The sequence below is a fragment of the Pseudorca crassidens genome, chromosome 1 (genome assembly GCF_039906515.1).
Source record: "Pseudorca crassidens isolate mPseCra1 chromosome 1, mPseCra1.hap1, whole genome shotgun sequence".
In the NCBI taxonomy this organism is placed as follows: domain Eukaryota; kingdom Metazoa; phylum Chordata; class Mammalia; order Artiodactyla; family Delphinidae; genus Pseudorca; species Pseudorca crassidens.
The window spans coordinates 144484939-144498688 of NC_090296.1; the positions used below are offsets into that span (position 1 = coordinate 144484939).

The 13750-nt window shown below is 49.7% G+C and overlaps 1 protein-coding gene across 1 annotated transcript; it reads right to left on the reverse strand.

Moving 5' to 3' along the window:
• Positions 1 to 1252: 1252 nt before the first annotated feature.
• RLBP1 (retinaldehyde binding protein 1) lies at positions 1253 to 12396 on the reverse strand. Its single transcript, XM_067697541.1, has 8 exons — positions 11865 to 12396; positions 9558 to 9650; positions 9160 to 9288; positions 7719 to 7923; positions 5966 to 6144; positions 3815 to 3973; positions 2757 to 2867; positions 1253 to 2435 (listed from the first exon to the last, which is right to left on the reverse strand). Exons 2-8 carry the CDS (start codon positions 9567 to 9569, stop codon positions 2277 to 2279), a joined length of 954 nt encoding a protein of 317 aa, XP_067553642.1. The 5' UTR covers positions 9570 to 9650; positions 11865 to 12396; the 3' UTR covers positions 1253 to 2276.
• Between the last annotated feature and the right edge of the window lie 1354 nt (positions 12397 to 13750).

The window sequence follows — 13750 nt, forward strand, 5'->3', positions numbered from 1 at the left end:
CACCTTCCTGGCAAGGTCTGGCTCGGCCTGCCCCTGGCTAGTCTGTCCCTGGGCATGGAGGGGCAGTACCACGGCACGGCCAGCAGGGGGTGGTGGCAGCCCACGGTCAGAACCGACTCGCTGGGTCCCAACCCTCTAGCTTCTTCCTCAGAAAGCCCCTGGGCTTTTACGTCAAACCCTCCCTAAGCTAAGGCCCTAGCCCTGCTGACTTTAGGAGGGACACCAGCATCCGTTTGGATTTGAGTAAGACAAAGCTGCCCCAAGAGCCTCTGCCTGCAGTTTTTTCCATATCCTGATCTCATTTATAAATTAGAGCTCCCACAAATCAGAGGGTGGGACTAGGAGGGCTCCTGGCAATTAGGGGCCAGGGGAAAGATGGGAGTCATCCAAGAGGAATCAGCCACTGTTTCCCTCAAATTTGGGACACAACTCTTTTACAAAACAATTATAAGTGTATCTTGAAAGTTTAAAAAATGCTCGTTCCTTTAATTTTTTAAACTCAGCCTCATCCCTGCCCCCACTCCACCAACACCTGTACTGTTGACTCACCAATGCCCTCTATCTTGGCAAACGCAAGTCCCCATTCTCTTATCACTTGCCCCCTCAGCGGCATGTTTGTGCCCTCACACTTGAAATACCTTCTTAGCTCCAGATGTTCTAGGAGATCTCTCGGGGTGAGGCTGCTGAGCCCCCTTCAACCATATCACCTCCACTCTTTTTAGGCTTAATACTAGAGTTCCATGTAAGGTTTGATTTGGAAAAGTTTCAAAGGGTTTAAAGAAGGGTTTGGGAGAAATCCTTACTGGTCAGCCACCCACAATAATTTGCTATGATTCCTCCTCCAGCTCTGAAGTCGTATGTATATCATTTATGAACATAGATTGTTGACTGTGAACATCATAGAGAAGGAAATTACTTGGGTGATGAGCATACACTGCAAACCCTAGAAATGAAAGAAAAGATATAAGAAGTAAATGCATATATATGTACAGTCACATATATATGTACATGTACATAGCCACACTGGAAAACGAGAAAGAGAATTCAGTGGTTCAGAGAAATTCCTAAAGGCGTGAAAGCAGACTGCATTGGATTGAACCCACAGCCCAGGAAACAGCTCAAGGTCCTGCCCCAAAAGGTGGGTACAGCACCAAGGGTGCTTCATGCCCAGAAGGAGGCAAGAGCAGAGAAGTCTTGGGATGATTATCAGGGTACCTCGTGGAGGCAGCCAGGCCAGGTGACCCTCACCCACCACCGTGAGCCAGACAACAGGAACAAGTGTCTGCCTCCACTGGGAAAGTCAGTGTAGGATCTTGGGAAAAGAATCTGTCAGTGCCTATGAGCCCCATGCCCAGAAGAAGCCAGGCCTTCCCCAAGACAGAGCAGCATGCCCAGCACACACTCAAAAGTCACCAGACACTTGAGGAAAGCCAACTGCACAGAAAGGAAAGCATTTATATTTGTCTAAATATGCAGAGCTTGAAAGTAGAAGTTCATTTCTATAAGGTGTCTGAGACTGAAGACAAAGAAGAGCTTTCACTGTATAACTTGAGGACTGGGAGAGTGCTCAGAGAGGATACCATCTGTAAATCTAAGTAAAACCATCCGTTGAGGCAAGGGGTCTGGAGGAGAGAGCTTTGGTGGAGAGACCCCACAGACAGGAGGGGGACACAACTGCCACCCTTGAAGGAAGTCCAAGCTCCTGACCACCACTGCATACATCAGACTGCACCTGACTGAGGGGGACCAGACCACCCCAAAATGGAGCTACTTCAAGGCTGCTTCCACCCTGGAATTACCCGTGGAAAGCGTTTCACCTGCCTACCAGCCACCAAGATCACTATACTTGCCAGATCATTTTCACTTATATTCCCCCTCTCTTATCTTCTTTTTTATATTTTTAGGGGTGGGAGAGACTTTTAAACCAGCCTCCTTGCCTATTTTCACAGACCCTAAATAGTAAAACTATTACAAAGAAAATCACTGAGAAGCTTGATTAGAGTCTTTGACACTCAACCCCACACAAGTCTCCGTCCTAAAGCTTCAGAGGCAGTAGGAATATAACTGCCCTCACTTCTTCTTGCTCAAGGGAATTCCCCTGCTTTTTTATTGCCCCCCAGCTTGGGAGGAGGGTGACACCTGAGCTCACCCAAGCTTAGGAAGGTTCAGAGGAACCACAGTCATCCCAGGCAGCCCTTTTCCCAGCCTTCTGGGTCCAGGGCAGCTGAGGAGAGGCCCAGGGACACTAACTACAGATCAGATGGCAGGGGATGTTCTCAGAAGGCTGTGTTCTCAGCTTGGGCCCGGGGACCAAAGAGCTGTTCAGCAACGACTTTGCCGTCATACTTGGGCAGTGTGCCCCCAAAGTCAGAGGGCAGGGTGTCCTCGTTGAACTCCTGGTAGAAGCTGGAGAGGTCTTCTCCGTGGACGAAGACCTGCAGGGAAGCAGAGGAGATAGAGCTGAGCAAGGGGGTTCCCTTAGGATGAGGGCTGGGAGGAGAAGAGGGACAGGACAAAGGCACACATGCCATCTCTGCCTGGTGATGGCCTGCTCAAAAGTCCTCCTTGTTGTGCTGTCTGTGGGATCCACTTGGTTCGGAACCCTGGTACAGAGCCTGAGGAGGGCTCAGGCGGGGTGCCCTCCTCCTCCACCTTCATCCCTCTTGTCTCCTGAACCCTTTCCTGCTACAACCCCCTTCACTCACTCACACACCAGACGATCACCGGGCACCTTCCCTGCGTGGCCACGCACTCACCCTCTGGAGCAATTTGCTCTTCAAGAAGGGCTTGACCACGTTGTAGGTTGTGGTGAAGTACCACGGCTGGTGGATGAAGTGGATGGCTTTGAACCGGGCTGGGAAGGAATCCTGCAGGGACAGACAGCACCCCACCACATGCCCCATGACCTCAGAGGTTCCCACTCACTCTCCCACTGCCTCTCCCCATGACAAGAGGACAGAGTTGTCATCACTCGGTTGCCCCAGAGGATAGCCCACTGAAGGTTCCATCCCCAGGCCAGCAGCTGGGGAGCCCTGGCTTCACTGCAGCTCCAAACTGAAGGAAGGATGCCCCAGAGGCCACGCAACCCAACACTCGTCCTGCAGATGCACAAAACCTTGTAATTAGGTGGAATAAGGAAATGAATTGGTAGCCTTGCTTGGTTTTTAGGTGACCAAGGTTTTTCAAATCCACTTGCTTTCTGAGCAGACTGCAAACTATTATAGACCAGAGGTACACTATTGTCATGCCTCATTGTCCTTTGTCCCCTCCCATGACTCCCACCTCCCATCTCTCCTTTCCAAGGCAAAGCAGATTTAAGATTAGATTAGGTCTAAGAAAGGACTTCTGACACATGAGTATATAGGAGTGAGTTGTCAGGAGCATTAATGATATCTCTTTCTCAGGAGAAATTCACATCTAGAGGGAGGCAGCAGCATGACATATGTGGACAGAGAATGGGATTCTAGGTCAGAAGGTGTAGGTTCAAGTCCCGCCTCTGCCACTTGATAGCTGTGTGACCTTGAGAAGTCACTCAAATCTCTGAGCCTAGATTTCCAGGTTTGTAAAGCGAAGCAGGGAAGCAGGGAGAGAATGCTTTTAAGAAGTTAATAAATTAATGAATGTGAACACGTGGCAAACTGTTGATCACCACGAAGTGTTTGTGGCTGGGGCTGTGATTGTCATTGCTCTTTTGGGCACTAGGCGGCTGTCTTCTCAGGTCCCTGCTAACATCATTAAACCGGGAAACCCGGCCCAGCCTCCCAGCCTTCCCACCCGTGAGAGGCTCCTGCAGGACAGGGTTCTGTGGCCTCACCTGGAGCATGTCCACCATCTTCCTGAGATCTGAAGCCCGAAGTCCAGCAGCCTGCTGCATGGTAAAGCCCTTGAAGTTCTCAATGATGCAAAAGCCATTAATTTGAGTTTCCTCATTCTCCAGTAGCTTCTCCAGGATGAAACAGTATGCCTGCAAGATCTTGGGCACAACGTGAACGGGCTGTAAGATCCAACCTACAAAGACAGTTAAGACTCAAGGTCCTAACGGGAGAGCTAACTGGTATACCCCTTCCCAGAGGTAATTTGTCACGGGCTTTGAGCTGGGACAGTCCACCTCTGTGAATGTATGCCAAGAAAATAATCTTCAATGTCATATCCACGGTTAGATGCCAGAGTGTTTATCCTTGTACCCCTATGATAGTGGAACAACCTAAATGTCCAGCAATAAGGGACTGGTGAAATTATGGTGTATTCATGCCATGGAGTATTCTAGAACGGTGATATATAAGACTAATGATACAGAAAGATATCCAGTCATGGTGTATTATTGTAGCATACAATCCCATTTTTATAAGAAAAAATATGTATGTCTGTGTGCATATGCGTTCACATATGTTTCTAGGTTTCTAGAAAAAATAGGCTGGAAGGATGTCAGTGGTAGAAATCTCTGGGTGGTAGAATTGTGGATGATTTTAAATTTGTGATTTTTTTGGTATTTTCTAAAATGAGTAGATATCACTTATGTAACAAGAAAAAATATTTGTAAGTCTCTTCCTTACCATACGTATGTATGCCTCAGTCCTAAAGCCAGTATCTTATTCAGTAGCAAACACTACAGGCATCCCTAATACGATCAGGAACAAGATAAGCATGTTCACTTTCCCTACCACTCTTCAACTCTGTGTTGGAAGTAGTGGCCAGTGCATCCAAGTTGTTGTTGTTGTTTTTTTTTAATCAAGGGTATAAGAACTAGAAGAGGAAAAGAAAAAATGTCCCCCATTTACAGATAATATGATAGTATTCTTAAAAAATCTGAGAGAGTCATTTATATGAGTAACATAAATAACAGAAGAATTCAGTAAAAATACCAGGATACGAAATTAACATACAAAACCAATAATCTTCATAGATACAAAAAATAGCCAAGTAGGAGATATAATGGCAGAGAAAGTCCCACCTATAGCAACAATAAAATAAATACTTACGACAAACTTATTGACAAACATGCATACGGTTTGAAAACTTTAAAACACTCCTGGAAGCTCAAAATGTAAAAGGGAAGGCATCCCTTTTTTGTGGATAGTACCACTGGCCATGGATGTTGCATTCATAAAGATGCTGATTCTCCCCAAGTTTGTTAGTTACATTAATGTTATACCAATAAAAGTCTCCTGACATTTCTCCTAGAGCTTAATAAATTAATTCTAAAGTTCATAAGGAAAGGTAAACATGCAAGAATAGCTAGAAAAGCCCTGAAAAACAGGAGCATTAAGGACAGAACTAATCCCAACAGATATTAAACATTCTATACCATCTCTATAATTAAAACAGTGTGATGTTGAAGCATGAAAAGACAGACCGATGGCACAGAATAGAAAGTCCAGAAATAGATCCAAACACATATGAAGATGCAGAATATGATAAAGATGGCATCTCAAGCCACTGGGGAAAACGATGGACTTCTAAATAAATGGTGTTGCGACTACTAGGCAGCATTTTCTAAAATGAGTTTGTACTTTTTTTTTAAGGCCTGGTGACACATGCCAAAGTTCTCCCAAGATAAACCCTAGTTCCCCCGCTAGGACAGCTCTCTTAAGGGCCTGACAAGTGAAATCACATATATATATATATATATATATGTGGTCGGTGTTGCTCTCAGCTTTCAGCATTTGGCAGGGCTGATCCCAGCTCGTGGCCCACAGCTGTCACTCCCACTTGGCAGGGGTACCAGGGGCTGGCAATGTACTGGCCAGTGGGCCCTGCCTTCAAAGCTGCTGGGTTTTCCAGCTGCCATGGCACATCCTAGGATTTCTCCTCCTGCCGGGAAAGGGTCTGGTGCCATGAGCTACTGGCCATTCCCCCACAAACCTCGCCTCCTGGGGAGCCAGGAATGAGGGTCCAATAGAGGCCAGGTTTGGAGGAGGGAGCCCAGCCCAGGAGATGGGAGGGAGCCAGGCGAATCCCCACTGACCTCATCAAAGGTGATTTCTTCAGAGTCCCAGTTCTCAATATTGAAGAGCATGACCACTCGGCCATACTTGTCCCGACTGGAGAGGACACCAGGGTAGCCAGCCTCGACAGTGCAGCGGACAGCCTCCAGGGACAGGCTGTCAAAGAGCTCTGGGTACTGCAGCCGGAAGTTCACATAGCCTGGCAGAGGGGGAGCAGAAGAGGCCCCTCAGGGAGCCAGCCCATCCTGGGGTGGCACATGGTGGGCATCCAGAGACCCAGGCTCCTGCCTGGCTCCTCCACCTACATGCTATGTGTAACCCAGCAGGATACTCAACCTTTCTGTGCCCCATATTACCTCTCCAAAAAATAGGACGATAATATTGGCCTATCTCACCAAATTGCTGTGGTAATCAAACAAGATTCCAGGTACAGACGCCATGAGTAAACTGTAAAAACACAAGATGGAATCCTAAATCTAAGGACAATTACTATTTGGTATTTTTCTCTTTCCCAACGGTAGAGGCACAGGTTTCTCAGTTGGGCACAGGGTTAGCTGAGTGGCGGGGTGGGGAAATGACCCCCAGATAAAACCCAAAGCAGGACACAGAGGCCCTCTCTGACTCCAGCGGCACTCCCACCACCCACTAACCCCACCTTGACCCATCCTGAACATGTCCCCGCCTATCTGCGATTGTCTCTTCCACCAAACCCCGGAGGGACCAGGCCCAGAGGAGGTTTGGGGAGGCATTTGCCAAGGGAAAGCCACTGACCTCCTCGCTGCTCCTCCAACACTCCAGGCCCGTTCCCACCACCTAGCCTTCGTCTTTGCTGTACCCTCTGCTATACTGCTCTTTCCCCAGGCATCTCATTTCCTTCGAGTTTTTCTTTAAGAGTTCTCTTTGCACTGGAGCCTTCCTAGCCTCTTTACCTGAAACTTCAACCCCTCAGTCCTTTATATCCACCTTCTTTATTTTTCTCTGTATATTTTTATTTTATTTGTCTGGTTTATTATTTCCACCATTAGACTATAAGACCCACGAGGGCCGGCAGTTCTTGTCTGCTTTGTTCTCTGCCACATCCTTTGGCCTCAAACAGCGGTTGGCAAAGCAAAGCAGAGAATTACCATTTGCGGAAGGAAGGAAGAAGTAAGGAGAATCATCAGCCTGCATAGGGCCTGCTCAGACACCCCTTCCCTCCACCAGCACCAGGGACTTGATTTCCTTAAGACACTGGTCTTCATCCCGTGGGCACGGCCAGGTTGGTTCTGTCCTTGGGACTCACCCCCAGGGCTGGCACCATCTTCAATTCTACTATGCGTGAGGTTTGGGTACCTGAGGGGAGTCAAGCTCATACCCACCTTCCCTGCAGTGCTCCAGAGCCAAAATCTAGGCTGGGCGGGTGGGGAAGGGGAGAGCAGGGGTGAGAGAGGAAACTACCCCAATTTGGGTGACTCAGTTCTGCTCACTGAGACTCAGGAGAGTGGAGAGGCGGGGCCAGACCTCTAGGAATCTGGTCCTGCCAGACTCATCCATTCCTTGTCAGAGCTGAAAGGGATCTTGAAGGCTATGTAGTTCACACACCCATTTTACAGGAAAGGAAAAGGAGGCTCAGAGAGAGTGACTTGTATGGCACAGGGAATGGGAGGGAAGTGAAGGAGTCGGTCTCAGTGCCCGGGTGAGGGTCAACGCCCTCCTCGTGACCTTCCCCCCTTCCCCCCTCACTCCCCACCCCCCGTAGCCTTCCCAGGGCCACCCATCCGGCGCAAGCCTCACCTCTGAGCAGCTCGTAGGCTCGGCCCACGTGGAATTTGCGCGCGCGGATGAAGCGCAGGAAGAAGGCGCTGTCCTTTCCCTGCACCCTCTCCGCCACGGCCACGGCCAGCTCCTGCCCCGAGGCTGCCTCCCCCTGCACCAGCTCCTGCAGCTCCCGCACCGCCTCCTCCCGGGTCTCCTCCCTCTCATTCAGCTCGTCCTTGGCCTGGAACAGGGATGGGGTGCAGGCACGAAGTCAGGTAGGCGCGGGTGCGGGAGGCTCCTCCAGGTGCCAGACCGGCTGAGGGGCAGAGGGCACGGCAGCTGGGGACATGGCTGCTCTGCCCGCAGGGGCAGCTTCTGCACTGGCAGCACCTCAGACTGCCAATTACATTTGGAGAAAATTAAGTCAAACTTTCATCCTGGGTTTGTTTGAGGAGACAGCCAGAGAGCTAAACGTTTCTAATCACAACAGCCTACTGGAGCCCTGACTTAGCACACTGCTAAGTCCTTTAGATACATTATGTTTTTAAATCTTTGCCACAATCCGTCACAGGAAGGTTGTCATCTTATCCCCATTTCTCAGGGTGAGCAGACTGAGGCTGAAAGAGTCAAGGTATTCTTGACCAAGGTCACCCAGATAAAAAGGGGTGAAGCTGAAACTCTTACTCAGGTTGGACTTTTAATCGCTTCACTCTGCTGCCTCCCAGGCTCATTTCTGATCTTTCCAAAATCAAAGATACCAGGCAGATGGCAGCCTGTCCTCTGCCTCCTATTCCTCCCCTTGGCTGAGCCTGGAGAACTCCTCAGCATGCCAGGGGCAGCTCTTTCCTTGGATGGCATGAGGGGGAAAGGCAGGTCTGGGGGAGCTCAGAGCACCTTTCCCTTGAGACGCCCAGGGAGCAGAGATGGAAGCCAGGAGCCCAGGTCCAGCTCAACCCCAACACAGCTCTGCCACCCTCCACAGAGCACAGTCTGATAAACTCTGAACTGGTTCAACAACTTTCTTTCACAGGTACAGAAAGCAAGACCCAAAGAGGGAAAGAAGTTTGCTCAAGGTCACACAGCAAGTTGGAAGTCGGTCTGGTATTAGAACTCAGGCCTTTTCCTATCCAATGGGGGCAGCAGGTGGATCCCTGTTCTCCAAGACCATTGCAAACCAATGTTCCTCATATCTGAGTCTAGGATGATCCCTGGTCCAGAAGCCCTAGGTCTCGGCATTGGTTTCAGGGAACACTGTTGGTGCCATAGTCTTGGAATAGGCTGGCCTGGACATCTGGTCACCCCAACTGCTGCCATGGCCCTGACCTTCAGAATAGCCCCTAGAACAAGCCAGTCCTTTAGGTCCAGAATGACCTGGAAAGCTGGTGCTGGACCCTTTCTACAGGAGAGAGGATGCTATCAACATTCCCCCTTGTTGCCTCTCTACCCTGTCCCTCTGCACACCCCGGGGCCACCTCACCTTCTGCAAGGTGTGGCGGGGCAGCTGGCTGCACTGGCCAAAGACAGGTCCGTGGTCTTTGGTTGTAAGCCGCTCCAGTTGGGCACGGAGCTCTTGTTCCTCTTCAGGGACCATGCGGAATGTGCCCGCCTGGGCAGAGAGAAGTCAGGAAAAGACAGGAAGAGACCCCCAGCAACCTGAGCAAGCCAGTCAAATGGGTCTGCTCAGACCCTAAACTAGTGCTTTTGCCCAAGGTCACCGTTGAGCTTCCTCCCTTTGGGTGGGGTCAGGGACCGCAGAGAGGTTGTAGGGGTGAATGCCCATAACCCTGCACAGACCAGATGACAGAGAAACAGGAAGGGAGAAAGGGAAGGAGGGAAGGTGGATGGAGGGGAGCCCCAGGGCACAGGGGTACTCACCCCCTCTGACATGCTGCCTCTGGAAGACTCGGAGTGCTCGGAAAATGAAGGACCCCACTTCTTCTGTCCTGGCCTCTCCAGGCAACCTCCTTCCTAGGAGAGGAAGTCAGGGCTGCAGTGGTATGGAGAAACTGTTCTGTTATTGTCTCAGAACAGTGGATCTCAAACTTTTGAGTGCATCAGAATCACATGAGGCATTTGTTAGAAATGCCGATGCCTGGGCCCTGCACCTGTGATTCTGACTCAGGAGGTCTGAACTGGGGCCCGGGCATCTATACTTTAAAACAGCACCCCCGGTGGCTCCGAAGAAGGTGGTTCTTGGGCTACACTTTGGGAAACCCCCCTTTGAGAAGGAACACACACAAAAATACCTCAAACCTCAGTTCTTAAGATGAGTTGGCCCAGCCAGGGAAAAACTAGGAAAAACTAGGATCAGCCTCCATTCTCAGTTACATGATCACTGCAGGATAAGGCAATCCATCCTCCCATTTGTGACCCTCCTTTTCCAGCCCAAAGGGGCACCTCAGAAACTTCCCAGCCTAGTGGATGGCCCCGTTCCAGTGAATTAACTCTCCAGAGGGGTGGTGGCTAGTTACATAACCATAACTGGGTGCGTGTTCTGTGCCTTGTGGTGCGCTATTTTCAAATCCATTGTCTGGGAGCCAGCATTATTATTCCCATTCTACATAGGAGGAAACAGTCCCAGGAGAATAAGTGACTTGTCCAAGGTCACACAGCCTTCAATAGCCAGGGATCGGGACTTAAGACAAAGCTGTGAACTTTCCATCAGCATCAAGAGGCAGCCTGTTGTGGCAAAAGTTAGACCTGGGTTTGAATTCTCTCTTCCATTTGCAAGCTTTGTGATTTAACCTGTATCTTGGCTGTCCCCTGTAAAAGGGAGATGGAAGTTTATGAGGATTTAATTAAATAATGAACACAGAAGCAGTGCCTGACCACCATAACCAATTTCATTGTGCACATGACAACCCACTGAGTATTTTTGGAGACAACTCTTCTATTTCCAGATTTTCCCCTCTCCTACCTAAATGTCCCCAGACCCGTCACCACCCTGCTCCTGCCTCTGACCAGGTTTCCGTTGGTCAGTTCTGTCATCTGTTCACTGTTGGTTAGTAGCAGAGGTGGGACTTGAACCTATGTCTGCCTGAGACCTAGACTTGCCTTGACACCTAGAGCCAAGACATCTCCAGGCAAACTCCCTAGGAGAGCTGGTGTCACAGAAAACCCTTTAGGGTCAGAGAGAACCAGGTTTGAATCAGGCTTTGTCATTTACCACCCATATGAGCTAGGGCGGTAGGTTATTTAACCTTTCTGAGCCTCAGTTTCCTCATCTGCAAATTGGGGATAATAACCACACCTACCAAATAGAGTTGTAATGAAGATCCTATAATTTCTGTAGGGTACCTAGCACAGTGTTTTGCTCTAAAACATAGTTCCCCTTCCCTTTCTTAGCATCATACTGATCATCACCGCAACTTGCACAGAGAGACTTAGAGGATGCCAGGGAATATCTGAGGATCTCCCATTTCCTGCCTCTCCCACTCCACAGACCCAGCAGGGCAGGGCAGGGAGGTTCTGGGGGCTGTCATCCACCAACAGGAATAAAATCTAAGTCAGCTTTCTAGCAGGTAGACTTCCAAATATGCAGGCATATATACAAGATAGACTAAAATATGACTGTGCTCTCCCTTGGATTTTGCTGGAACAGAAAGGGAGAGGCTGATAGAACTCCCTGAGCAAGGGGCTCAGACAGGAGAGACAGTGGCTAGACACCCCCAGCCAGTTAGGCAGCTCATCAGGACAAGATCCTAGATCTTAGAAATGGAGGGTTAAAGTCAGTACAGCAACTCTTTTTAAAATATGCCCAATCTACTAACTCTGATTTTTAAAATATTGATTTATGAGCTGTATACAAGAAAATATACCCACCCCTCACTCCGTGTCGAGGCTGTTCCCTGCCGTCTAGGGTTGCCAGTTAAAATGCAGAATGCCCAATTACATGTGAGTTTCAGATGAGCAAAAGTTTTTTTGAAGTGTTTAAGTATGTGCCATACAAATTTGGGACATACTTATACTAAAAAAGTATTTGTTGTTCATCTGAAATTCACATTTAACTGGGTGTCCTATATTGTTATTTGCTAAGTCTGCCATCAGGTTGGTCTGGCTCAACCTGAAAAATGGCTAGCTGGTTTTGGTTTTTGAGCAGCCTGAGATGTGGTCTCCCCACCGCTGACTCCTCACCTTAGTCCTGGGCTTCCTGGCCCAGCCAGGCCCCTGCAACTGACTTACCTGCCAAGTCAGCGGCTCCTCCTTGGGACAACTGGTGCCTGTGTCCTCCAGGGCCTGGAGGTTGCCTCCTCTGGGGGCGTGGTCCAGTCAGCAGGTTGGAATTAGCGTGTCACAAGGAACTTCTCACGGCCCACAGTTTCCCGTTAAATCAGGCTCACAGGGAGGCCCAGATTGGGGCAAGTGACGCACCAGGGGGGGAGAGGGGATCAGCCTGGGCCTGGCTGGAGCCACCTCAAAGCCCTCCTTTGTGTGCGTCTGCTCCAGAGTTCCTGCTCAGCCATGTGGAAGCCGGGCTGTGGGGATGGGATCTGAGCCAGCCCCATATGCTTCTCCCCGTCTTCTCTCTCATCGCAGGGAGGTCTGAGAAAGCACACCCCTGGGTAAGACATGCTCAAGATGGAGGGAAATTTTAAATGTGATTGTAGATGAAATGGCAGCTGTGGAGAATCCTGGCCTGTCACCCTTTCCCCAAGCCCAGCAGGGCCTGGCGTGGTCGGGCAGTGAGTGAGGCCAGCTGGGAAATGTAGCTGGTTAAGATTGAGTGTGGAAAGGACAAGACAGGCTGACCCACTTTTAGGCTGTGGCGTGCAGTGATAGGAGCCTGCTTGGGCACCAGACTGCCCACTTTTATATCCTAACTCCGTCACCTTCTAGCTGTGAGACGTGACTTCACCACTCAGTGACTCAGTTTCCTCCTCTGAGAAGTGGGAATAATTAGAGGAAGTCCTATCTCCCAGCATCTCAGAATGGGACTGTATTTTGTTGTTTGTTGTTGTTTGCTTTTGTTTTCGTTTTTTTTTTTTTTTTGGCCTCACCGCGTGGCAAATGGGGATCTTATTTCCCTGATCAGGGATCGAACCTGAGCCCCCTGCAGTGGAAGCATGGAGTCTTAACCACTGGACCGCCAGGCAAGTCCCAGAATGTGACTGTATTTGGAGATAGGGTCTTCAAGAGGTAATTAAGGTAAAATGAGGTCATCAGGGTGGGCCCTAATCCAATATGACTGGTATCCTTATATGAAGAGGGAATTTGGACACAGACAGTTACAGAGGGAAGACGATGTGAAGACACAGGAAGAAGGCACCGTCTACAAGCCAAGGAGAGGGGTCTCAGAAGAAAGCAGCCCTGCGGACACCTTTACCTTGGACTTCTAGCCTTCAGAATTGTTAGAAAATGAATTTCTGTTGTTTAAGCCACTCAGTCTGTCGTACCTTGTTACAGCAGCTTTAGCAAACTGATGTAAGTGGGTTGTTGGATTTTTTTTCCCAGGTATTTCACAGAGTGTGAGGCTCATGGGAGATAATGGAGGTGGAGGTGAGGGCTCAGGCTCCCCACAGGAAGGAACTATGGAGGCCACAGAAGAGGCTTTGTCAAGCTGGGCGATGGACTCTAGCACAAAAAAGAACGCTCCTGTGCACCAAGAACACTTTCGAGTTGATGGCATAGCCCCGACGGAAGTGAGCTACTGTTCCCAGAGATTTTCAGGATGCTGGCAGGCCGCGAGGCCCTGTTTAAAGAGCAGAGCTTTCTATGACATTCCTCTGCTCACAGCTTTTCTCTGCCTCTGCCCTGCCCTTCCCCCTCCCAAGAGTCACGTTCATGTCCAGTCTCTCTGGCTGGAACAATAGTACCAGTGTGTGAGCAGAGATGCTGCCCTCATTGGCCCAGACACCTGTGCTGGCCACATTGGCGGACTCTGTGGGCTCCCTGGCTCTCTCTGCCAGGCTGGAGGGAGGGAGGGAGGGGGCTTGCATTTGCTGTGCCCCCCATTCTGTACAGTGGCAAGAGCCTTACCAGAGTTATCTCATCCAGTCCTTTCAGATGTGAAGTAGAGAGTAAATTCCCCGTTTCCACAGAATAGGGAACTCAGAGTCAGAGAGGTAAGG